The following is a 26,276-nucleotide window of genomic DNA, read 5'->3' on the forward strand; positions in this document are numbered from 1 at the left end:
TCTTGGCGGATGATGGCGGTGTCGGTTGACGTCGTTACCTTGTCGAAGGCGTCATCTTTGCCCGTCTTGGCACTACACTCGGCGAGTTGGGGATGCGCGGCTGCCGGTGAAAACCGTGCTTCGACCTCGGTTGGCGGACGATGGCAACGTGTCGCGCCGCTACCTTCTTGAAGGCATCGTCGTCGCAGTCTGCGGTTTCTCACTCGTGCTCCTCCGGGGGAAACCCTAGGTCCGGGTCTCCCGGATCGGACGATGGCGGCGTGCCCTGCGTCGTTCTACCTCTTGGGGCATCGTTTTTGGAGCAGCTGCTAGATGTTGGCGGATGTCGGTGGAGTGGTATTCATCTACCGCATTGTTGGCGCTGAGGCTCGGTGGCATGGTGCTGCAGGGTATCGACGATAGATGCGGGATGATGTATGCGTGCAGGATGGCGGGGCGTCTGGCGTCATGGTGGCATCGACGGTAGGTCTTGCAAGGTTAATGCGATGATCTCTCTTGAAGATGGAGTCGAGGAAGACGGCGGTAGCAACTTCTGTGGCGTGTGCGTTGGCATGCGCGGAGAGTCTGCTTGACTGGATGCGATTCTCATCTGCTATTGGGCGGTTTGGGAAGGCATTTGGTTTTTGGATGATGTCAGTTGGTGTATTGTCACCCCTTTCATCCCACTGTAGGTCTAGTGAGGTAGCTTCGGGGTTGATTTTTTGTATTGCTTCTTGTAAGGTTTGCGAATAATCTAATAAAAAGCCGTGTGCATGCTTTGGATGCAGAAGCTGGGGCGATTTTTCCCCTTTTCAAAAAAAAAAAAAAAAAAAACCATAGCCCCCGTAGATACACGTGGGATAATAATCCCTGAGGCTGCAACAAATTTTCCCTCGGATGATTGCTCCTGCCGAACCAAAGCATGATTCTTCATGAAAAGAGTGTAGGCGTTGGTTTTAACCATTTATCTAGTCCCATTGTACACAACCTTTAAAACTTGAAAACCAATTATTAGTTAGATGGTTACCGAGGGTGGTTTGGTGTGATATAGGCAATTTTCTCCGTGAGATACGGTGCTCCTGTTGACAGAGGGGCCTGACACTGGTCACCTTGACATTTTAAGGACTTTCTACTCAAAGTTCGGTACACGGTGTATGGGTACGTACGCGTAGAGTAATGTTTGTACGTACGCACGTCTATATCTTCCAAACCCGTCGTAGCCGTGTTTTGTTTACACACGCCAATGGACCAAATTCGCTGCTCCTTTCACCATCCTAATCGCGACCACTGCTAACTGCCACTTTTTACTGATGATGAAGCAGCACTGGTCAAGCCATGTTCTGATTCTGATTCCTCCGCACACCAAACCTTAACCACCGGCTCACACCTCCAGCGACCTCGAACCTTCCATCGCCGAATTCCCGATACCGGAGCAACCTCTGCACGCGACGGCGACGGCCTCCTCCGCCCGCGCCCTCCCGATGCGGCAGCCGCGGCGAGGCGGCCTCGCCGTCCTCGCGCTCGCCATCGCCATCGCCCTCGCGGCCCGCGGCGCGGACGCGTCCATCCACGACTACTCCGGCGGCGCCTTCGCGCCGCGCGCCAACTCCTTCTTCTTCCACGGCGGCAGCGAGGGCCTCTACGCGTCCGACCCCTCCTCCAACTCCACCACCTCCTTCATCAGGTACGCGCCCCACGCCTACTCCCCTTACCTTTAGGGTTTTGCGGGGATCGAGCTGCGCGTGCGTTGCCCCCGCCCAGGCGCGCTCTGGTCGGGTTTCAGGGTTAGGATCTGATTCTGATGCGCTTTTTGTCTGCCCTTTTGTTCTGTTAAATTTCTGTTTTTGGGGCTGTGGTGATATATGATACAGCAAGCAGTATAATGGTGTTTTATGGGCTCCAAAGTGCAGTTTTGATTTTGTCTGCTCTGGGTTGAGTCTCCGGTGTTACCTCCGATTCTTAGTTGTTGCAGTTCGTAGTGTTGCGTTAGTGATCGAGCGGAGATTTGTGGAATTTTTTCCGCATAGACATTGATCTGTAGAGATGAGGTTGCAGCTCCATGAAGTTGCTTTGTTAAAACTTATTTTCTTTTGAATTGTGGTGGTGCCATACACATCAGTGAACCAACCACCGAGCTTAGTTTCAGTTCTTGTCCTGTTTTGGCATATTCAGGGGATGTTACCGTCTCTTTAGATAACTAGATATGATAAGCATTGCCATAGATGTAATGTAGTATCTACTTATCTGTCAGATGCTAAGGTGACTGCTGTGCCCTGACATGGTTTACATAGACGACGCGTGTAACATGACCCTACTCCATTTTTTCAGTGCAAATAAGTACATAATAGCACCAAGTCACCAGCTTCGTTGAACCATACATTTCGTGAATCATTTGCTTCAGAATCATTTGTGTGTTCATATGTATGGGTGCACAGCAGAGCACAAATATATTGTGCAAATAAGAATACCGCGAGTTGTTATCCTTCAGTCCAGAATTTCTCCGCTATCTAATGGGTTACTCTTTCAGGTTTGACATTGTTACATTTCGACGGACCCAAGAGTCAGCAGCCAGGCATGAAGAAATGCAGCAAAAGACAGGATTAGTAGAGGCTATTATCGTTGAGATCCAGGACAGAGACAAGATCGGGGGCTCTTACTTGCACTCTGATGCCATATGCTGTACCCCTGAGCTTGACAAGGAGAAGTCTTGCAAAGTGGGTGAAGTTATTATACGGCCAAATCCTGATAATCCGGACTGGCCAAAAAGGATTCAGACATTCTTTGATGGCACAAGGGAGGAAACTTCTATGGGAACACAGAGTGTGTCTATAAACAAAACAGGGATGTACTATCTCTACTTTATGTTCTGTGATCCTCAACTCCAGGGATTGAAGATTACAGGCAGGACGGTTTGGCGGAACCCTCATGGTTACATCCCTGGTAAAATGGCCCCGATGATGACATTCTTTGGTTTCATGTCACTTGCGTATCTTGTACTTGGACTCCTATGGTTTCTTCAGTTTGTGCGCTATTGGAAGGATATTCTGCAGCTGCATTACCATATAACAGCTGTTATTGCCCTTGGCATGTGCGAAATGGCTTTCTGGTACTTTGAGTATGCTAACTTCAATTCAACTGGAACCAGGCCTATGGGCATAACCTTGTGGGCAGTTACATTTACTGCTGTGAAGAAGACCGTGTCTCGCCTGCTCCTGTTAGTAGTTTCAATGGGCTATGGTGTTGTTCGACCCACATTGGGTGGGATTACATACAAAGTCGCTGCTCTTGGTATTGTTTATTTTATTGCTTCAGAAGCTCTTGAACTTGTTGAGAATCTGGGAAACATCAATGACTTCTCTGGGAAAACGAGATTATTCCTGGTGTTACCTGTTGCCATACTTGATGCTACCTTCATCATCTGGATATTTTCATCCCTATCTAGAACTTTGGAGAAACTGCAGGTAGCTGCTTCACTTTCTTGCTAGTCCAAGTAAATAATATATTCTTGTTCGACCCACATTGGGTGGGATTACATACAAAGTCGCTGCTCTTGGTATCATCTATTTTATTGCTTCAGAAGCTCTTGAACGTTTAGTTGTATGTATACACGATGCTATTATTAGTATTCTTCTCCAAACCGTGCTGTTTTTTCGGTCTTTCTGAGAGCAAATGCAAGGGCTTGTGCTATAGCCGTTTACATTCTAGCAAACCAGTAGCTAGTTGTATTTTATGATAAGCATCCATCCAGTACTCCAGCTGTGGCCATGTTTTCATCAATCAGCATATGTGTTGCATGTTTAATATAAATTTAGCTATTTTAGTGCGAAACCTACCTCCCGTAAAAACAAATCTTGGTCGTTTTATTATCTGTTCTTTTATTTTATCCTTTAGTCATATCTTATGTGCTCACCTGGCTCTAATTATACAACAGCTGCGGAGAAGCATGGCCAAACTTGAGTTATATCGGAAGTTCACAAATTATCTAGCTATGTCGGTGCTTATCTCAATTGCTTGGATTGGCTATGAGGTATTTGTTATGCCAATTCTGTTGCTGTAATTTGAGAATATAACCGCAAATGGTGAATGTTGGTGTGCCTTTTTCCCATCTATATGACTATATGTACATATATAGACTTTATCATATGATCACCAAACAATGCTTGTTTCGTGCAAACTATTGAAGGTTATAGAAACAAATAGCATATCAACTCTTGTGTTATATTCCACCTTCTATATGATATTATTGTGCAAAACATTGATAAGCATATGGCAATAGCACTTTACACATCTTATTCACTCATTGAGTTGTTTGACTGTTTGGAAAATCAGTACTCAGCTTTATGCAGGTTATGTTATATGAGCTGACTTCTTTTCTTGGTCTTGAATCAGCTATATTTCAATGCAACCGATCCATTAAGTGAGCTCTGGCGAAGGGCTTGGGTCATCCCTTCTTTCTGGAATGTCCTCTCATATGTCCTCCTTACCATCATATGTGCACTTTGGTCGCCATCTCGTAATCCAACAGGGTATTCCATCTGCTTTGAAGTTCACCGTCTTCTCATTTGAATAGAATTGATTATTTATTTTGGGGCTTTGTGTACACAGTAGAGTTCTTTCAGACTGAGCCCTCTTAAGGCTCTAACCTGTGATCATGTATTTCGTCCTGTATTTGTCTCTTGTTGTGATGATTCATATTCTTGAGTAAGCTATCTGTAACATACTATATGAAAGGTTCCTTTAGATTCAACATTTTCACGATATTCTGAAGTTAACCCATGTAGATGTTGAGTTGAATGCATATATTGCTACAAACATGTGACATCCTTATTGATCTAAAGATGCAAGCGGTACACTTCTAAACAACAAAGTATTATTTCTCCCGTTCTTGGTCTTCGCTGGTGTAATCTAATTCACATTATCTGAATATACATAATGCCTCCTATTGCATATTAACATCTTCCTTCAACATGTTCACTCTTTACCAATTACCATTAGTTGATTCATATCATATATAAAACCCCACTCCATACATGTAGCTTAACTTAGATAGTATGGAAAAGACTCCTGATTCCACATCGCAATGTTGCTTTATTGTGAACTACGAACCGTGTGCACATTTTAATTTCTGTTTTTTGTGGTGTTCTTGCTGTGTGCAGATTTGCATATTCAGAGGATATAGGTGATGAGGCTGACGAGGAAGGACTCTCTCTTGTAGGCAGTGCTGTTAAAGGAACCGGAGATATGGTGAATATGCATGTGTTTCCTGAGGATAAACGTGCATGAGAAGTAATTGACTTGGTGCAGCTGTACTCCTGGTGGAATGCTATGGTACGTCGTTTTTGTGTTCTCCAAGCATGCACCTCAGTTGACTTTGAGCACTGGAAGCAGAAACCTTGCAAATATGGTTTGGAAAAGTCAATACATAGCATAGTGAATTCAGGATTAGTTGACTCTAGGTAGGGATTACAGATGGCTCTGTGTGTTCTTAAACTCTGCCTTTTGGCGTGCAACTTCATACCCATCTTCATATCTTGCTGTGTCTGCACCCTTCTTGTACCCCGCCCCTTGCTGTTTACTTAATACTATTCTGTAGCACACTAGCATTTGTGTGTCATACTCCTTTGATCTACATTAATGCATAGGGCGTTCTCTTTTACATGCTTCAATCAGCCTATTGTGTTAGGTTTCTCTTGAGCATCTATAGAATTGAACTTCACGTTTATTTACTATAGCAGAGAGCTACAAGCATGTTGCAGACTCGTCTGCTTTCTCCTCTTTTGTGAGGAAAGTTGTGTACTCCATCCCACAAAGGATGTTTCAACTTTGTCTAAATTTAGATGTATCTAGACGTGATTTAGTGTATAGATACATCCAAATTTGGACAAACTTGAGACATCTTTTGTGGGACGGAGGGAGTACATTTTTATAGCTGCATGGAAATTTTGAGTTTAAGCTGTATCATAGTATGATTACTGTTGTTTTCATGTCTTGGCTGAGGTAGTTTTTGCAAAACATTTAAACATAACATGATCAGCATTGTTACTCTTGATCAGAAGTGTTTGCATGTATGAACCTCGCTTATTTAACTCATCATCAGTGAAGTAGCAGTACAACTATTAGTCATCATGCTAACTGAACTTTTTTCTCTGCGCTGAACTGCAGTGAAGTACTCTAGTACTGTTCTCCTCTGGATTCACGGCTAGCTGATATCTTTTATAGTGTGCGCGTGGTTCCCGATGTACAGGTGGTGACTTGGTTTTGAAGGATTTGACTTCCACAGAATTTTATCCGCCCCCCAGTGATGACTAGCCATACAATGATACAAAGAAGTCGTGAAATAAATTACAGTTTGAGAGCGTAGAGGAGTTGCTTATGGGCTTATTGCAGTTCTTGAGGTGGCGTGTAGACTGGTAGAAGCCTACCCTGTTGAACGTTTGACTGTATCATCCTCACTTCGCATGGATCCCAATGATGCCGCAGCATTGGCTTATTGTATTTATTATATGTATGCTTATAGAACGAATTAGTCACCATATAATGATATCTATTCATGGTTTCCAATGTTTGTTTAGCCTTAAGGATATTAAGATATTGTGGTTTCTGATGCATGCTTATCAAGTGGTGTTTATGTGATGATGCTGCTGCACACATGCTTGTCAAGTGGTGTTCATGTGATGATGCCAGGCAGTCATGGTAGGATGTACTTCATCATATGAAAGTTGTCCGAGATTTGTCTAAATTCATATGTATCTAATAGTAAATACTCCCTCTAGTTTATAACAAGTGTTGAAAACTTAGTACAAAAGTTGTACTAGTACTAAATCCCTTACAGTTATTATGGATCTGATTGTGTAGCATCTAGAATCTAGATACATCTAAATTTTGATAAATCTCCGAGGAGGGAGAATTATAATGTCAAGTGGTGCTTAAATACAATACAATTACACTTTCTAGTGTGATCTCTCGAGTTATTCCAGTTAATAGTTAGTGTATGTATGGTTGGTTTCTCAATGTTTACATTTGTATAACTATTTATTTCGGCAAGGAGCACGTTTTTCTTAAATTCCACTCAAGTTAACCATACGTCGCTGCCGGTAGAAAGCAGGGTTCCAAGGGAGCGGGGAATGGCCTACGGAGATGATTAACGTGTTCACGAGTAGATTTGTAGTTTTTGGTCCTAGTAGGCCTCGAAGTTCTTGTGTCCAACGTGGGGTCACCATGGCAGTGGAACTGGTGGTGAAACGAATAAGATAGGCTACATCGCCGTCTAAGTGGCGTTGTCTCCAACACCAGTACACCGCCACCGAGCTAGTTGGTGTTTGACTTCTTGAACTCTGTTATCTCCGCATGTGATCCTTGGTTAGATGGCCCTTCCAATCCGACTCTTCATCTCTTTCTACGGAAATGGTCGCGGCAATGGAAGCAAGAGTAAAGAGTAAGGTAATATTGCTTTCTCCGTAAATCTTTTTGCAACGCCTTCAAACTCGATTTTCCGATAGATCGGAGATGGGTTTTCATGTGTTCTACCGGTCAAGAGCTAGTCCGAGAGGCTACAGATATTGGTGTTATCCTGTCTCTACGGGTGCGCACTTGGTGAGGACGTGTGGTCCTTGATAGACCAGATCTGTTGCTGCTAGAGTCCGCCATAGACCTGATCGGTTGTTTTTTGAGTTCAGAATGCGACAAATTTCTTTCATTCCATCCAGAGCGGCAAAAAATCGACCACAACATCTATGATCTATCAAAATAACTGATTAAGATTTGCGAAGACCTTACCTTATGCACCGAGTTAGTTCTCAGTTGTATCAATCTCTTTCATCACTTTGAGTCTATAAAGGAGGAATTCGTAGTCTGGAAGATATACTATGCACGTACAAGGTTGATAACCAGTCAACCACGCTACAGAACGGACCAAGTACGATACTCAATTTAGCAGCGCAAACTGGAACGTCGAAGTGATGTCAAATCGCAGATGAACAGCTGAGCAAAATTGCGCAGATAAACTGTTGACGAACACGTCTCTCCAAGGATCCAAGCACATCTAGTTGCCAGAAATTTGACTTGCGTCTGAAGGAACGATTACGGTGTAATAATCAGAAGACAATAAACTAGCCAAGACAGGCAAGCACAAAACACTTCGTCATGCAACTCAGCAATAAACCACACAAAAGATGATACATAATGGAATGGCCACCCCTTTGTTGGACATGTACATCCTAACCATTGTTGGACTTGAATTTCTGAAGTTATGGGTCACAGGAGGAAATGAATCATGTATTCTTTCAAAGCATAAAATTCAAACTAGACACACCACTAACTCTACCTAAAACCTCCACGAGGTAGAGAAAAGGAAAAAAAAATGGTTAACATATGGTCAGGTAATACAAAAGATTTGGCAAAGTGTGAAAAAATCTGTATCTATGTACCTCTTTTTATTTCCTCCTAGCCACAGGCCCCTATCATAAATTACAGAGTATATATCATTTCCCCCGATATCTGTACATTTGTCATCTGATTGATTACTCAGCCCCGATGGACGAAGCTGTTTGATGCCTACCCAGTCAGTCCGTTTGCAACTGCCGCTTCATCGCATTTGTCAGCCTCTTCTACAACCGGAATCCGTTGTCTTTGACGATTTGTGTCCTCATGTATAATCTAGTACCATAGTTTGGCAAAACAAAAACAAAACAAAAAAAAGGCATAACAGATAGGTTAGCACTTGTGCACACTGAGAACTTATCAGAATATATTGCGGGGAAATGCTATGGAGCTAGATAAAAGTGGAGGGCATGGCAATGTTTAAGCGCTAAAAAGATAATGTAATAATACTTGTTAAATTGCTGTAACTGCAGTTTATGTGATTTTTGATTCTGGTCCTACAGAAACACTTAGATTCTGATTGCAGGTAGAAAGTTGTTACTTTGTAAGGTCAATTACAAATAGCCATAAGCGCATGGTTTGGCTGTAGTTAAGTAATGCAAACTGTGCTAGGACATATGTGTAAGAAAACATGATAGGTAGATAATGTAATGTGTTAGTATCATATATCAGCAATGAATAACACTTACCAAAAGAAATTCGACAAAAAATCAGCTCAACAAATGAATCAACTCAGTTCCCAAACTGGGGGACAAGCTAACTGCATGAATCCATTGTTGTTAGCTGATATCTCTTTCAGGCCTTGATCCCGACTGCTGAGGCAGCTTCTTTAACAACTCTGCTTCTCTTGCTATTTGAATATCAGATGGCCAAAAGGTCTCGTATATTACTTTGCAAAGAAACCGAGGAAGCAACCCCAAGATTATAATAAGAATAACACTGAGCCAGTAAGTTCCTGAAGCAGCCATATTGTATATTGTCCTGCCACGTAACAGAGTCTTAGGATTGTCACCTTTAGATGATATAAGAGGGTTCTAGCGAGCTAAAAGAGAACTTACCCGTAATTTGGGAAAACAGGTATAGAGTCTATTAACACCATGCACAAAAATGTTGCAGCTATAGAGCCCCATATGGCAAGATGAGTTATAAGCACCCAACGTTGAATGTCCATGGCCAGATGAATATTGACAAGTATAACCACTGCAATTGTCCATAAACTTCCCATACTCCATATGTCCATTGTACTGATACTGTATGTGAAGAAAGGAATATAGAAAAGGACAAGGCTTTGCCACAAGGTGTCTAGCATTGTGATCCAGAAGAGAGTCATGTTGTAGGCCTCATTCCGAAGCCCTGCTTCATATAGTCTCGGATAATAAAGAAGGGTATTATGACTCAAGTCCTTGTCCAGAATACCAACCACTACTGTGGGAACTGATGTGTAGATAAGGGAATAGAAAACACTACTCCAATCTGTTAGCGCAAGAGTTGCAGAATATGCAGTGTGCAAGATATACCTACACAAAATCATTTAACATTTCGGTCAACCTGCTTTACAAAATGCAAACAAAAAGGGAGGCCAAAAAGGGAGGATGCTGCCCTATATTCTGACATAGGAATAGCCAGAGTCTGGATGACAAGTTATAAAGGAAACATGTATTTATTTCGCATACGCATAGGAGAAAATGTATATAGGGAGGATTATGTACCAGAAGAGCATTAGCACAAATACAGCATTCCGATAGAAGTTGTACAGAATCATGTATGCCATACGCTGATAATTCCAGTGCCCATGAACAAGCAGCAACCTCTTCAAAAAGCGGAACTGCCCCATTGCAAAATCTGAAGCCATCACTGCTTGGCGACCTTCTTGACCACATATTCCAACACCAACATCAGCCATTTGTATCATTGAAACATCATTTGCCCCTGTAAATAGCAAGCAAGATCGCAGAAAAGCAGACTGTCAATACTTTCAAGATCACTAAATAGTGCAGAAAAGAGTTAGTACTCTCTTCACGAAAGGTATAAAATGTCAAGTTTGATATACATCGAAAACTGAAACTGGCCTCATTCTACTCATCCTAGAGTACAGATGATTTGTTCTCCAATTGCTACTCAAAGAAATGCTTTGTGGCTTTGCGCTAATTGTCAGATTCAGCAGACAGGTATTGTTGTATATAATTGTACTCTCGCAGAATTGCAATGCACGAGATGTGGCCAGAATACAACAACAAAAAAGCATCCAGATGTTTAAGATATAAAAGATAGGTGCAACCATGTATTACTACCAGTATTCGGACTATCATTCACCATGCAATGGAATAGATGAATACTTATAGCAGCTCATAACTAGGTTCAACTACAGCAGGAAAACTAAAAAGAAACCATCCGCATGCAAAGCTTACATTCTAGTTCAAGCAAGTTATCATGACTACCAATTTGCACTACCATCAGATGAGCATTAATAGATAAGAAAGACCAATATGCTCAGTAATGACATTGCAACATGAATCAGATTCATAATCTCACCATCACCAATCGCCAAAGTCATGTCACTGGTCCTGCTTTTAATTAAATCAACGATTCCAGCCTTTTGCAGAGGAGCAACACGACAGCAGATGACAACTTTACAGGAGGTTGCCACGTCAAATAACTGCCCAATAAGAAGATGGAAAAGAAATTATTTCTGTAAGTATGAAGACACAATTTATGTTAGCAAACTTCTATAGTTACGTGTGCATCCATGGGGTGTGAATTAAAAGAGTAACCAGGATCGCTGAACTAAAGCTATTGACTATACATTTGACCAATCAAAACAGAACACTAAATTACGTAATCATTAAATAGGATATGAGTCTCAAACCTCTGATTCCAAATCTTTCTCTAGAATATAAACAAGGGAGTTTCCATCAATTATAAGTGCTAACTCAGTATAATCAAAATTTGGTGATTTCTCATTGTATTCTGACTTGTCATTAGCAATAACTCCAGTCAACTGCAGGTTCTGTGTTCCACTTTCAGATGCTTGACCATTGGAGGACCTTAATTTTGTAACATCGCCATTGTACAAATCTTCCGTGTTTTGATAATCCTTTCCAAAATCAGTTGACTTGATTCCATATTTCTCTTTAGCTTCAGCTAGAAGACGCCTGCACTCAAACTCTGAGGAACCATTTATGATAATTGATTCCATACTTTGAGTTAATAGTCGACATGATACACCAATCGATATAGCAGTTTCTTGCTTATCTCCCGTGAGAACCCAAACCTTGATGCCAGCCTGTCGGAGGGACTCAATGGCCTCAGGCACACCATCCTGCAACTTATCTTCAACTCCAGTTGCACCCAGAAGAGTCAAATTACACTCTACAAGACCTGCTGCCTGACGGAGCTTTGCCGATCTCTCTGTCATGGAGGTGCTAGCTTCTTCATATCTTTCCTGCCATTCACTGAACTCTACATCGCTCAGGTACTTCGAACCAATTACTAAGGTTCGTAGACCCTCCAAGGAATAACTTGACAAATGGTTTTCTGTAGTTTCTCTAATTTTGGCATGGAAAGAATCAAAGAGTCCGTCATCATTCCCACTCTTCAAAATGCCAAGCATTGAAGTATCAGCACCCTTAACAAGAACCTTCACAGTGTCATCTGGAAACCTTACAACAACAGACATTCTTTTTCTCACACTATCGAACTCATGGAGACCAAGAACATCCAACCTGTTTGGACAATGAATTTGCTTTGTAAAATACATGTAGAAGATTGTCAACATGTACAAAATGAATTCCATGGCTGAAATCAAAGGTAGCAACAATGTTGACATAAAGAACAAAGGATATTCTAGCATTTACCTTATCCTCTCCCCCTGAACATCTATCACAATGTGGCCAGTTGTCCTTTCAATAAGCTTGTATCCATAAGCGGAAGCCGCTATTACTAAGGCCTGCTCATCAGGTGATTCACCCTGGTAATCAATTGCACCAACCTCATTTAATTCATTGGTCAAATCAGAAGAACTTCCTGTGCTTACTGGAATGACAGTATTGCATGCAGCCAAAGTAAGGAAAAAATCATGGGCAGCGAGTCTTTCCTCCCCAAACAATGGTTCATTCAGAAGTGCTAGGAGTACTGAATCAACATTGATTTCTGACTTGGGGTTTCTGTCATGTTGTCCCGAAGACTCTGCAGAAGGATACAAACTTAAGCATGGGTACGTACACGATCAAAAGCTACATGAGATAAGAGAATAAGCAAATATCAGCTGAATTTGAGTATTTACTAGTTCAAATCCCATGCTTAGCCATGTGACTAGAAACTTGAAACTAATTTAAGCTAATTAAGTTAAGTACAGCAGTTGGTAATTCAACGTGCGGAAAGGTGGGTCTAGTTTCATCAATCAAATCTATCACCAATCATCAAGGTTGTTACTAGTTACTTATTATGGGAATGAAAGGCTGGTCTGAAACAAAAGAAAATCTACCAAAAAATTAAATAAGAAAAAAAAACAGTGAACTTGCCTGCAGGGGTTATTTCATGTGACGAGTCACTATTGACCTGCAAGGAGCTCCCATAATTCCTCCCGTAGATGCTAGCTTGCTGAAATTCCATCTTATTTTGTGTCAATGTACCCGTTTTGTCCGAGAAGATATACCGTATTTGACCTAGGTCTTCATTGATATTCAAGGACCGACATTGAAATCTTGAACCTGAACTACTGTCGTACATCCGAGTATCACCAATCATAAAGTATGACTGCCCCACTCTGACTAGCTCCATGGTGATGTATAGTGATATTGGTATCATTATCTGAAAGATAATCACAGAACTCAAGAAGGAGAAAAATATCTGCAACGAAAGGCCATAGAACTCAAAATCCTTTCTGTTTTCCCGGCCAAACGTGTAGTACTTTCTCCTGTAGTATGGTAGTGCATCAAGGTTTTTAGTATTTCTAAATAACCATACCCCCATCCCTGTAGCCACAACTGAGCATGTGATCAAGAGGAAAGCTGATAACCAAAGGGTTTCCCTGTTCATGTAACTCTCGAGATTGCTGCACTTTGAACGAGATATTGTACTGTTCAACATAGCTTTTGTCTCCTGACCAGCATAGACTACTACCCCAATAATCCATTCGGTGTTCTTTAGCTGGCACCCACGCAGTACAATGTTAGACTGTCCAAGCGGAATCCTCTGACTATTCAGCTCCATGGTAGCTGTAAACTCATAGATATTTCTGTTGGGCTGCTCACATTTGATCAACCCCAAATAGGAGCTGTTGCATATCATGGGAACGGTTTCCTGGCGAGCATACCTTGTTTTTAGGTTTGACTCGCCATCTAAATTCATTGTTTGGATATAAGCTATACCATTTGGATCACTTGTGCCCAGCAGGACCATATCACATGGCATAGTTTCATTTGAGTGAATTTTGACAACCTCCCCTACACAGATGCTTTTCCACTTCTTTGACCGAAAATCGCCGTGCTGGAGAACAAGTGCCTCACGGTTATTTTCATTCCTGTCAGATCTGTGACGGCGCCAGTCTTCATAACCATCTTTTATAGCAGTCACGAACAAGACGAAAAGTAGCGGGAACAGCGAGGCGGTCCTTCCAAACACAGCTAAAGGAGGCAGCTGATTCAGAGCAGCAATAACCAGGAAGTACACATAGGCCAGCCGGTGGAACTGGATGAAGAGGTTCTTGGGCAGGAACGTAATCAGAGTATACTTGCTCGTCCGAATCTCGTTCCCCGTAAACTCATACCGATCGTTCGTCCTGTCAGGATCATTGATGTGGATCAGCCTGGGGTCATGCTCGTGCTCATGGTCAGACGAAAGCATGTCTTCAAACTGCGAGCTCTTGTTCCTGCCCCTCGGTGGCCGGTCCGGCTTCTCCTGAGAGGAAGACACCGCTCCGGTCTCGAGCGATGACGGAGAGCTGCGCGGCATCTCCATCGCACCGCCCCAGGAAACCTTCCGCTGGCCCTCCTTCTGAGCGCATTCCACCGAGAGCCGGTGGAAGAACTGCGAGTCGGCAGACTGGAACCCCTCCGCCGCCCTGCTCACGCCAGACTCCAGACGGCGCCTCGGCGCACCAGCATCGTTTTCGTCCGCGAGGTTGACGGAGGCGGTGTCGCAGTCCTCGTACACCGAGGAAGAGGCCGAGTCAGCCCGGCAGAGGCAGCCTAGCGAGCCCACCGACGGCCGAGCGGGAGCTGTGGGCTTTGAAGTCGGGTCTGCGCTTCCTGATGCTGACAGGAGCAAGGGATCCACGGTACTCATATATAACTGCCGCGTCCCAGCCCATGCATCGTCCCGGTTACCGGAAGGATGGGTTCAAACAGGGCTTCAGCACACCGTGTGCTACGCCCGGCTCGTACTTGGACGATTCTGCACCATGTACGCCTCCGGGGCAATAGATTCTTCAGCCTGCAGAAAGAAACAGAGAGTTGGTTGGAGCTTAATTTTCCTCGGGTCATGTGTTATTCAGAGAAGATCGGTAGATAGCTGGAAAATGAAACATGGAGCAGAATTAAACGAGCTAGTAGAGCGCAAAGCTGGGCCGAGCATTTGGACGAACATGTCATGAATGGTGGGGCAGCTTAAAATAGCGGAGCAGCTGAATTACTAGCAGGAACTAAGCTCCATTAAACCCCGCGAGAGAAGAAACAACAGACTATGGTCGCGGAGGTGTTGAATCCCTCTGTGTGTAGGACCTGAGGTATACAGTACCTCGGAGCTGGAGGATCGAACAAACAATCAACCAATGACGCTTCCAGGAAGAGGTAGCAGTAATGGAGAAAAAAAATCAGAGAAGACAAGGCAGGGAAAAAGATCTGAGATCGCGCCAAACGGTGAACACAGCGCGGGGCGGGGACCAGGCGGAAACGGGACACGCACCGAAAAGGAGGCCCTCCGGATCGGGCCAGGCCAATGCCGAGCTGAGCAGGGTCGCGCCTCGCAGCGCGGGCCGCGCGGCGGCGGACGGATCGGCGGCGCGCTCCCTCGGATCTGAGGAGCGCCGCGACGGCGGAGGCGGCGGCGGCGGCGGCGGCGGCGGGGAGCTCCCCTGGGGATGGATCCGGCGGCTGGCTGGGCGCCTAGGTTTTGGAGGCGCCGCCGACGGCGACGAGCAGGAGGAGGAGGAGGCGACGGCGGGCGGGCGGGGGTGTGTGGTGTGTGGGAGCTCTTTTTGTTTTGTTTTATTTTTCGGCTTCTTTTTTGCGCGCTCGCTGGCTGGCGAGATCGGGGAGGAGATGAGAAGGTAGACGTAGACGGAGGCGGAGACGGGTGGAGGAGCGCGAATTATTCCCACCTTCTACCTGTCTTTTCTACGTTTTTCTACGCTGTATGTATTTCTCGGGAATTCCACTTCTGCCCACGGGTGGACTCTAGCCTCTAGGGAGTACTGGCTTCTTGTTTTGGCAGGTTAAAGTCTTCAAAGGAAGAATGGGTGCAGGGGTCGTCATCCGCGATAGTCTTGGGACCTGTTTAGGGCATGTCCAATGCACTGCCCCTAGAGGTGCTGCTTCACACCTTTAGTTAGGTTCGGGTGGTCCAAAGTAGGTTCGGATGAGGAGGCAGCCTCCTCTTCAAGAAGTGGGATCTTCAGTCCTAAAAGCATGCTTTTTGGAGAGAGAAAGAGATACATAGTGTCATATTTGTGGGGTCCCTTTTCTCTTTTTTCTGACTAAAGTTGTAGCTTCCATTGAAGAGATAAAATTCACCATGTTGCTTCTTACAGCTTTTTTATATGGAACAGCTAGTTGTGTATGCCACCATTGCTCATGCCCTTAGCTGCTTGCCGCTAACAACTCCCAGCACCTCAGTCGCCGGAGTACGCTGAAGCATGTGCCCTGCGCTGTGCGGTATCCCTGGCTCAAGATGAAAGGATGCTCAAAGCTGTTTTTGCGACTGATTGCCTCTCGCTTGTTCAACGGCTCAAGTCACATCAGCTGGATCTTTCGGATGTGGGGATGGTGGTTGATGATATCAAGATCAGGGTGAAGGATTTTGTCTCAGCTTCGTTCGTCCATGTGAATCGAAGCTTGAATGAAGCAGCGCATATTTTAGCTAAGTCGTGTTTTAGTTTAGCCTCCCCGGAGGTTTTTCATTCTACCCCGGAGTGTATTCGGGCAGCAATTTGTATTGACATTATTTGATCAATAAAGCGCTGTGTTCTATCAAAAAAAAAAACCTGTTTCAACCTTAAAAAAAAACAGTTTCAACCTCTTTTCAGTTGAATGAGAATTGGAAGGTATGTGTGCCCCACTGTTATCCAAAGAAAGATCAAGTTTCCTATAACCATGTAAGTTGAAAAATAGCTACTATTCCATTAGTTAGAGAACGTCTAACTAAAAGCATGAAAATGCCCACAACCCACATGCCGAAGTGCCTACCGCAGCATAAGCCTGGCACACACCGCATAAGAGATCCATCCATCCATCGCGGTCGCTAAAAAATGTCATTGAAATCCTTTGGTGACATGAATTCCACTGATCGAGGAGGATGCCTCCCGGAATCTAGGTCACACCCGGAGCACAAACCTCTAATATGAGAGTTGTGTGTAAATAAATTTGTAGTTAGTGGCATCGTCGTGAAGGATACCATTACAAAGGTCTAAAAACAACTTTTGTGGCCAATGAGTTGTTTTATTTGAAAAAAAATGTACTCATAAGTATTTTTGAGAAAATAAACAGGAAAAATATAATGCGTAGATGTTAGAATACACCATGGATGAACAAAAAAGTTCACATAAATCGGTTTTATTGGCAAGTTGTACAGAAAAGCAAAACATTAGGAATTCTACCAGAAACATATTCTCCCGGATGAACGGTAGAACATTCAAAATTGTAAAAATGGGACAATTTTTTTACAAATTTCTCCCGCATGTGTATTTAATATGCGTGGGGAGCATACACTATGCCCTTAAGAAAACCCTCGGAATCGGGTGTTAAAACAAAAAGACTTTAGAAATACTTTTCTGACATGCTACAAATCTTGTCTTTTCCCATGAAAATTATGTGTACACATAGGTCACTAAAATACTAACATTTGTAAGTTTTCTTTGGGTCTTATTTAATGTTGTGATATTGTTTGTTGTCTTGGCCAGCTATGTTATTGTTGTAGGACACGTTAAAATATACTTCCTCCATTCTATACATACATCGAAATCAGCGACAAAAATTAAGGAACATATGAAGTATATTTTTACAAAACCTGACGGAATTATATTGCATTCTAACATAGTTATCTAGCATTTTCAGACTTAGCAATTATGAATATACTTCAAGAAATTAAAATGAAAACCTACATGTAGCGGGTAGCAAAAAATCTTGAGCGGATATCCATGCCACTTCGTCACTTTGAGTATTTTTCAAGAGAATATGACACTTTATTGATTGTAACATATAATTACATAGAATCTTCCGGGTGCAATTCAGAGCAGAATTTGTAAAATAAAAAAAGATCGCCACCTTGAGTTGAGGCAGGTAAAGAAGATAGGGGCATTTTCGTCTGTAAATTGTATCTCCAAATTGCCCACGATGACAAAGTTTTGTGTCTAATTATTTTTCCCTACCACATACGGCAAGCTAAAGAAGTGGCAATGCCCATCTATCTGGTCGATTTTCAGATCTCCATTGGGTGTTTGCCAACACTTCCCATCGAGCTTTTCCATCCTCTCCATTTGTTTGAAAGCAAGTTGGCAAGCGGGACCACCTTCATCCGTCGACCAAACTCGCCATGACAAAATGCGATGCAGGTACAAGAAGGTGTTGGAGGTTATCCAACCTGTATCCCAAACCCAAATGGGCGCTAGTGGATCTGGATATCCTTCCCCTTTTTACCCAGCCGAGAAGCTCGATGCCATGACCTCGCTAGATCCTCAGCCAATTTCGCTTCTTGCAGAGACTATCTGGTAGGCAAGCTGCCAGGCTTATTATGCACATGATGGATGATGGACAGTCCATGTTAGATGAAACATCAGTTTAGTTTAAGCAGGGAGACAAAAAAAAAAAAAAAAAAGGAATGAAGTCTCTTGTGATTTGTGTACTTGCGAAATGATCTGGGGACAGGGAAGAAGATCCGACGAGTGACGACGGCGTGCCGTGCACATTGGGCGGACGTGGATCCATCAAACTTTTCCCGCGATTGTCGCTTCGTTGGACCCCATTTATTGGCTATCCTTTTTCTTCTTTCCGATCTTTTCCACCTTTTCTGTGTACGCTGCCGCATTGCTTATCGCCGTGGTCTACGGCGTACGACTGCTCTTCCCTTCGAGGCGAAGCATGCCGTGCAAATGTTCGCGTGCGTATTTGCGTCTCCAGCTTTGTGGATGTCGATATAAGTACAACCGACTCTTCCCTGCGAAAAAAAAAAAGATAAAACTTTTTTTAAAAACGGATAAGATAAAACTTACTTCCTCCATTCAATATAAAACGTTTTGACAAGTTGGTTTAGATTAAATCTACTTCCTCTATTCTATAACATCGGGGGGCTTTTCATCCTTTTCATTGTTCACATGTTGATGGCACACCAATGTTGCCGTCTCTCGAGTTTTGTGCCTATCAGAACCGTCAGGACAGAACAAATAAAGTAGTAGACACGAAGGGACAGGGATCCGGTGCCTTGCTATAGGCGAGTCACGGTGTGTCTCGCCTCCATGCATCCACCGTCCAAGCAGATCTCACGGCCAGCATCTACTCAAAAGCAAACCAACATGAACGGGGGCGGACACTAAAACTTAGCGCCTACAAATTCATAGGCAGTGAATGTAAAATCGCAGGAGTTCGCATGAGTAGCTTGGCAGCTCACACCGACGCCGCTGTATATATCAAGTTTTCATTCTTCAACCTATTTTCTACTTCCTCCGTTTTTATTTACCCTATGATTTTGATTTTCGCCAAAGTCAAAGTTTCTAAAATGTAATTAAAGATGTAGTAAAGAATATCAACATCTATAATTACATATTTTACATAATATAAAAATAGATTTCAAGATAATTCTAATGATACTAGTTTTATATTTTAGATAATAATATATTTTTTATATTTGTAGTCAAACTTTGTGAAGTTTGACTTTGACAAAATCTAGAAGCGCAGGGTAATTGTAAACGGAGGGAGTAGTACAAAGGTCATCTCTTAGCCCGACACATTTCGAACATGGAACAGGGCCGTTTTGATCCCCTTATATCGGTCCGCAGACACGAAAAAACCCAGATTTCAGCACACATATGTTTGGGTCGGATACGTAAATACGTTTAAATAAATTTTAGCCATTATTCATGCTGATGGTAGATAAATCTAGATATAATATATTTGTACAGAATGTTCTGGATATATAAACATAGGTTTAGGATTTCTTACATGTGTCAAATATCCAACGATCTTGCTATCCTATGGGCCATGGGGTGCCCTTCCCTCCCGTGTAAGCAAGCAGCAAGGCAAACAAATAAGGAACAGAGCAAACATGAGTACGAGAAATTGAGATGGTCATGAGGTTGCCACGGTACTAGAGTTAGATAGCCTCGACAAAACATTGTGTTTTGTACTAAGTTTATTCTTACTTTATACATGAGCTTGGTGCTTGCATTTGAGAGATGATAAATCTTTCGTTGTGGTTCCACCTTGATTAAATTACTTTGTCCTTGCCAATTGAATTTGCCGTTCATCACTTCACAAGTTATAATCGTCGAGCAAAAATGTGTAAAGGACTAGAGGGGATATATTTGTGCTATCTTAACTTTTTTTATCTTGTTCAAATAATTATATACGACAATGGTGATTCCATTTTTCTATGCATATACAAGCAAGGAGAAATGAAGTCAATTACATTGATTGTACAAATGAGTTCTTTTAGGGTAATTAACAGAGCTACTATGTAACTTGTCATTATTTATTTTGCACCACGGATACGGTTGATGTAAATTAACACTACAGTAGTAGAGAATGTCAGCCCGAAAAAAAACAATGGGAGGGTTTTCGCTGTTTTGCAAACTAGATTTGCAATAGTTCAAGGTCACAGACAGTTTTCGGACAAATAAAACCTCAACGACCTCATGACCATTTGTGTGATTTCTTAACATTATGATTATCAAAGATTGAGGGATTTGGATTGGGGTTCTTCTTTGACAATGTTGTTACTCGTGTGAAACCAACAAGATATCCAGATCGAATCCAAGCATTTCTTGAGACATATCATGACACTGAGAACTCCGGCACCCACAATTAACTTAAGGTTGATCTCATTTAGTAGCATTCACAGATGTGGGCAATAGTCTGCCACTTATATTTATTTCATTTCGTATTCATTTATGTGTGATTTGAATCGCGTTTACCGTACCTTTTATCAGAGTTTTCAAGGATCGTGGGATAAGAGGTATGCTAGAGCTGCTCTTCGTACTTTCGTAGAAAATTTTCGACGGAGCTGATCGTAGGCATAAGCTATAGACATTGGATGGGCAAATGGTTCAACGTCCGCATGAATTGACTAAGGAGGATTTAGATTGGAGCATCGGGCGCAGGGTGCTGGCAGCCTGGCACACACCTTCGCTCATGGGCTTGTCAACGCCACGCCATCTATACTATGTGTAAGGATGCACCATAGCGATTGAACAAGAGCAAATTGAAAACGAGCATGATTGCAGGCTGTAGGAAAATCATGGAACACACGCCCCGAACAGTAAGCACGATGCATCAAGTCGGAAAGAATATGCCCCATCGGCGCAACAGCACAGGGACGCCCACCAATTTGGGACACCCACTGGTGACGAACGCGCGCTCGCTCCAAACCGACAGCGCCACGCCCGCGCACGCCGACCCGTCGAGTCGGACCAGCGCGACGCCGCCGGGGGATACGTGGCTCCACGCGTCGCGCGACCCCGCCACGAGGCGCGCGAGCTGGGCGACGTCGGGAATCTTCGGCAGTCCCGGATAAAACGCAGCAGCCACTGTGCCCCAGTTGTCCAGAATCTCCCGCTCCCACGCCCGAAACCGACACCCTACAACTGATCCTATCCTACAGTAGCCCAACTACTCGACGTACCAGGCTCGACACTGCACGAGCAATCGAGCATGCAGTCCGTTTGCCCCACCGCGACGGCGGCCGCGCGGCCACCGCTGCGCGTCGTCCCCCGCGCGCTCGCTCCGGGGATGGCTGGGCGCCAGGCTGGCCTTCATATGGGCCGCGCCGCGAGTGGTGGCACTCCCGTCACGGCGCTCCGCGCGCAGCGCGGCGACGGAGCGGAGCCGCCGGTGGAGGCGCGTAGCGAGAGGAACGTGATTCCTGAGGTCGTTCAAGAGCACGAGGATGAGGGCCTGGCGCCGGAGCAGCTGGAGCTTTTGGAGGACGAGGCGATGGGCGGGGAGGACGAGGGCCGGAGCACCACGGACTACGACCGCCGCGCGCACATCTTCGAGGAGAGCTCGCGGGTGTTCCGGGACCTCAAGCACCGCCGCGACGGCGAAGGCGAAGGCGAAGGCGACGGCGGCGTGAAGGTCGGCGCTGCCGCCGGGAGCCACGGATGAAGCAGCACGCCACCGACAGCTAGCCACATCTGTAGCGAGAAGTCATTAGTCACTCCTAACTCCCAAGCGGAAAGTGCTCTACGATCTGTGTGTAACCCACCACGTGTTTTTCACATGCTAAAAAATAGCGCGTTATTCCAACGCTAATAGCACGCTATAGCATATTTGGAGAGCCAACGCTACGCTATTTTGGCGCTATAGCGCGCTATTCGCGTTAATAGTACGCTATAGCATGCTAATAGCGTATTTTTAGACCCACGCTATTTTGTTATAGCGCGCTATTTTTTTCCTTGGTTTTTCATGCATCTTCTATTAATAGCTGTATGGATGTTCCTTTCACGCCATCGATCTGGTGGAATGAGTACAACACCGTGATTGAAAATGATCGGTGCGATGAGCTGTGTACGTCGAAGCAGATTAATACTCAGAAGCACTGTACATGATACGGCAAGCGCGAGTTCCCGCCACACAAGACAATTGTGAGTCGGAACAGATGGCCTACCCGGCCGAAATCGGGATCATCGTACATCCTAAATAACAAATTTTCCCAACTTATCTTGAGCAGATTGAATGCAGCGCCCTGTCGGGTCCCCGACCTTGGGCTTGATCAAAAACAAAGTAGATTAGAGCATCTCCAGCCGCGTTCCCTAAACCGCGCCGGATTGAGCGTTTGGGGGACGTGTTACCTTGGGCTTGATCAAAAACAAAGTAGATTAGAGCATCTCCAGCTGCGTCCCCTAAACCGTGCCGGATTGAGCGTTTGGGGGACGTGTTACCTTGGGCTTGATCAAAAACAAAGTAGATTAGAGCATCTCCAGCCGCGTCCCCCAAACCGCGCCGGATTGAGCGTTTTGGGGACGTGTTTTGTTCGCGCCTTTGGGGGATGTCGCTCCCCAGCCGTGTGGGAGACCCCGGGGGTCGTAGGCTAGACAAACCCAGATCCTCATCTGGCATAAGCCTAACCTAGATCTCTAGGGCCTACAGGGTGAGAATCGGTAACACAACAGTGACTCTACGACTCAAAGAGTAATACAAGCTCATAACTGAGCGAAGAACCAAAGTATTACAAGCAGAGGTCACTGACCTGACATTTCATCAATCAACGGAAGCGAAGTTATGCTATTCTAAATAGCAAGATAGCAAAAGGCCTAAGAGGCCATGAGCATAACGGCGACGTCCCAGCTCATAGATTCCAGGCTGCCACCTGGGAATCCCAAGCTACTCGTCGATGTCGACCTAGAAACCTTAATTTGTTGGAGCAACTTCGTCTGAAACAAAGCATGCAAAGCTGAGTACAGGGACTCAGCAAGACTTAGTACAACCTATTAGCAAAGCGGGTATGCGAGGCTTTATGTGGAGCTTATTTTGCAGAAAGCCAGTTTTCCTTTGTAAAACAAGAGGGAGCAGAAGCTCGTCTATTCAGATCATTTTAAAAAGGGGATAAGAGAGCGATATCTCTAGCTCTACTGATCATCATATTGAATCCACCGAATCTTCATCATCAGCTGAACCTATCAACTAGGAGCACCCCCTCGATACCCTGAGGAGGGATCCTTATCACACATTGATTCCAAGTTTTACGATTAGGTTAAAGTTCTCTATGATCAACACATTCTTCCCCAAGTCGTCCGTAACCGTGGACACGGCTTTTCGAAAAGATTTACCCTGCAGGGGTGTACAACTTTACCCACACGCGCCGACCGACTCTTAGGGCCGTCATGTACACGCTTCCTTGGCGTGCCGGCAGAGGGTGGTCGACCAAAACCTTTCCCTTGCTTCGCCTATTCCATGAGTCAATCTAACTGGGAAACTCCGTCATCGTAGGTAGCCATTCTCCGAGGCGGTCCCGATCATTGTGTGCAGGGGATCCAGTTCAATGCCTCCAGCATCCTTCACCCCGGCCACGTCCCTGTATGATGCACCTTTGAAAACCTTTTCCACGCCTTCGCCATGCAGAATGCCAAATGGAACTCGCAAACTAATTGACTCATGGGTAAGCTAGGCAAGTTCGGGCCAAGGGGTTCCCATGGGCCCCGTGTGGTGGTACGCTCAGTCTTGGTTCCGAAGGCGAGAACCTCAGGTCCTAGTATCGGCGAGAACGAGTCAAATCACCACATCCCCATGTGGCGGCCCATCCAAACCTTTAAGCATGTTTAATTAGCATCACTGATCTTACCACGTCATCCTGCCATACTAGGTTCATTCGTAGCTCTGATTCATCAACCGGATGGATCAGGATTCGTCAACTAAGCATGGCTAAGCATATTCGATATAACAGCTCTAGCGAGGCACACGAGCTCAAACCTAGTCTTCTGGGAGCAGTGGATCAGAGTATTTAGGCTACAAGGATGGTAAATGCAACACACATAGGATAACTATCCCTGCCGATAAAACATATTGGAAACGAATGCAATATGTAGGAACCAGAAGTAAAAGCATTTCGAAATCATAATATGAACCAGGCTAGGGCTTGCCTTTGTCCCTGACAAACCAATGTGGATCTTCGGAGATCCCATGCTTGCCTTGTTCTTCGATGGACAAGTATTGAGTTGCGTCGTTGTCGATCTTCATCGTCTCGGGCACTTGCTCTATCGATCGCGAAGAAGCAATCACCGGAAAGGTAGAACAACAATCAACACATGGCATAATGCAATGCTCATACAAGGACGATGACATGACATCTTAAAGGTATTGAATTAAGACCTAGAACATGATCATCAATTTAACTGGGGTTCGGCGGGACTAGGGTTAGTAGTTCCGGAGCCTCCGAAGGGGTACAATTAGTTCTTCTAAAGCAACTAGGGTTCAAAGTTGTTTAACAATGCATGATTTTGTTAACAAAATTTAGATCTCATTTTTCTGAAAATTTTGATATATTATACATATTTTTTTGATTTAAATTGAATAAGTTATGAATTTTACAAGTTTTATTCATTTTAAATTATTTTCTGGAAATTCCTGGAAAATAATAATAAAAACCTGACAGACCTGGACCCACATGTCATGGTTTTAATCTTTTTCTAAATATTTTCGAAATTAATAAAAGTCTGACAGGGGGTCCCACTTGTCATGGATTTCTTATTTACCGAAAATAAAAGAAAAGGAAAACAAAAGGAGGGGAGGGCCCCACGACGGTCAACCGCCGGTGGTCAACTCCGGCGGCCGGCGCCGGAGACCATAGTGCGGCGGCGCTGTGTGATACGTCTCCGACGTATCGATAATTTCTTATGTTCCATGCCACATTATTGATGATATCTACATGTTTTATGCATACTTTACATCATATTTATGCATTTTCTGGAACTAACCTATTAACAAGATGCCGAAGTGTCAGTTGCTGTTTTCTGCTGTTTTTGGTTTCAGAAATCGTAGTAAGGAAATATTCTCGGAATTGGACGAAATCAACGCCCAGGGTCCTATTTTGCCACGAAGCTTCCAGAAGACCGAAGAGTCAACGAAGTGGGGCCACGAGGTGGCCAGGAGGGCAGGCGGCGCGGCCCCACCCTTGGCCGCGCCGACCTGTCTCCTGGGCCCCTCGCGACGCCCCCTGACCTACCCTTCCGCCTACAAATAGCCTTCGTCGCGAAACCCCCAGTACCGAGAGCCACGATACGGAAAACCTTCCAGAGACGCCGCCGCCAATCCCATCTCGGAGGATTCAGGAGATCGCCTCCGGCACCCTGCCGGAGAGGGGAATCATCTCCCGGAGGACTCTACGCTGCCATGGTCGCCTCCGGAGTGATGTGTGAGTAGTCTACCCCTGGACTATGGGTCCATAGCAGTAGCTAGATGGTTGTCTTCTCCTCATTGTGCTTAATTGTCGGATCTTGTGAGCTGCCGAACATGATCAAGATCATCTATCTGTAATGCTATATGTTGTGTTTGTTGGGATCCGATGAATAGAGAATACCATGTTATGTTGATTATCAATTTATATCTATGTGTTGTTTATGATCTTGCATGCTCTCCGTTATTAGTAGAGGCTCTGGCCAAGTTTTTGCTATTAACTCCAAGAGGGGGTATTTATGCTCGATAGTGGGTTCATGTCTCCGTGAATCTGGGGAAGTGACAGAAATCTCTAAGATTATGGATGTGTTGTTGCCACTAGGGATAAAACATTGGTGCTATGTTCGAGGATGTAGTTACTGATTACATTACGCGCAATACTTAATGCAATTGTCTTTTGTTAGCAACTTAATACCGGAGGGGGTTCGGATGATAACCTGAAGGTGGACTTTTTAGGCATAGATGCATGCTGGATAGCGGTCTATGTACTTTGTCGTAATGCCCAATTAAATCTCACTATACTCATCATAATATGTATGTGCATGGTCATGCCCTCTTTATTTGTCAATTGCCCAACTGTAATTTGTTCACCCAACATGCTGT

The 26,276-nt window shown here is 44.3% G+C and overlaps 3 protein-coding genes across 3 annotated transcripts; 2 read left to right on the forward strand and 1 right to left on the reverse strand.

Moving 5' to 3' along the window:
- The first annotated feature begins 1,289 nt into the window (after nt 1-1,289).
- LOC127294923 (uncharacterized) lies at nt 1,290-6,550 on the forward strand. Its single transcript, XM_051324829.2, has 6 exons — nt 1,290-1,663; nt 2,507-3,440; nt 3,911-4,006; nt 4,369-4,505; nt 5,136-5,307; nt 6,142-6,550. The coding sequence occupies exons 1-5, from the start codon at nt 1,461-1,463 to the stop codon at nt 5,260-5,262; spliced, it is 1,497 nt and encodes a 498-aa protein (XP_051180789.1). The 5' UTR covers nt 1,290-1,460; the 3' UTR covers nt 5,263-5,307; nt 6,142-6,550.
- Nucleotides 6,551-8,099: 1,549 nt separating this feature from the next.
- LOC127294922 (phospholipid-transporting ATPase 1) lies at nt 8,100-15,599 on the reverse strand. The gene is made up of 9 exons (XM_051324828.2): nt 15,262-15,599; nt 12,879-14,790; nt 12,213-12,543; nt 11,225-12,080; nt 10,891-11,014; nt 10,068-10,287; nt 9,417-9,875; nt 9,048-9,339; nt 8,100-8,634 (listed from the first exon to the last, which is right to left on the reverse strand). Exons 2-8 carry the CDS (start codon nt 14,641-14,643, stop codon nt 9,138-9,140), a joined length of 3,957 nt encoding a protein of 1,318 aa, XP_051180788.1. The 5' UTR covers nt 14,644-14,790; nt 15,262-15,599; the 3' UTR covers nt 8,100-8,634; nt 9,048-9,137.
- A 5,642-nt stretch (nt 15,600-21,241) lies between these two features.
- On the forward strand, nt 21,242-22,294 carry LOC127294924 (uncharacterized). The gene has a single exon (XM_051324830.2). The coding sequence runs from the start codon at nt 21,435-21,437 to the stop codon at nt 21,885-21,887; it is 453 nt and encodes a 150-aa protein (XP_051180790.1). The 5' UTR covers nt 21,242-21,434; the 3' UTR covers nt 21,888-22,294.
- Nucleotides 22,295-26,276: the final 3,982 nt, after the last annotated feature.

Source organism: Lolium perenne, chromosome 4 (assembly GCF_019359855.2).
Source record: "Lolium perenne isolate Kyuss_39 chromosome 4, Kyuss_2.0, whole genome shotgun sequence".
In the NCBI taxonomy this organism is placed as follows: Eukaryota; Viridiplantae; Streptophyta; class Magnoliopsida; order Poales; family Poaceae; genus Lolium; species Lolium perenne.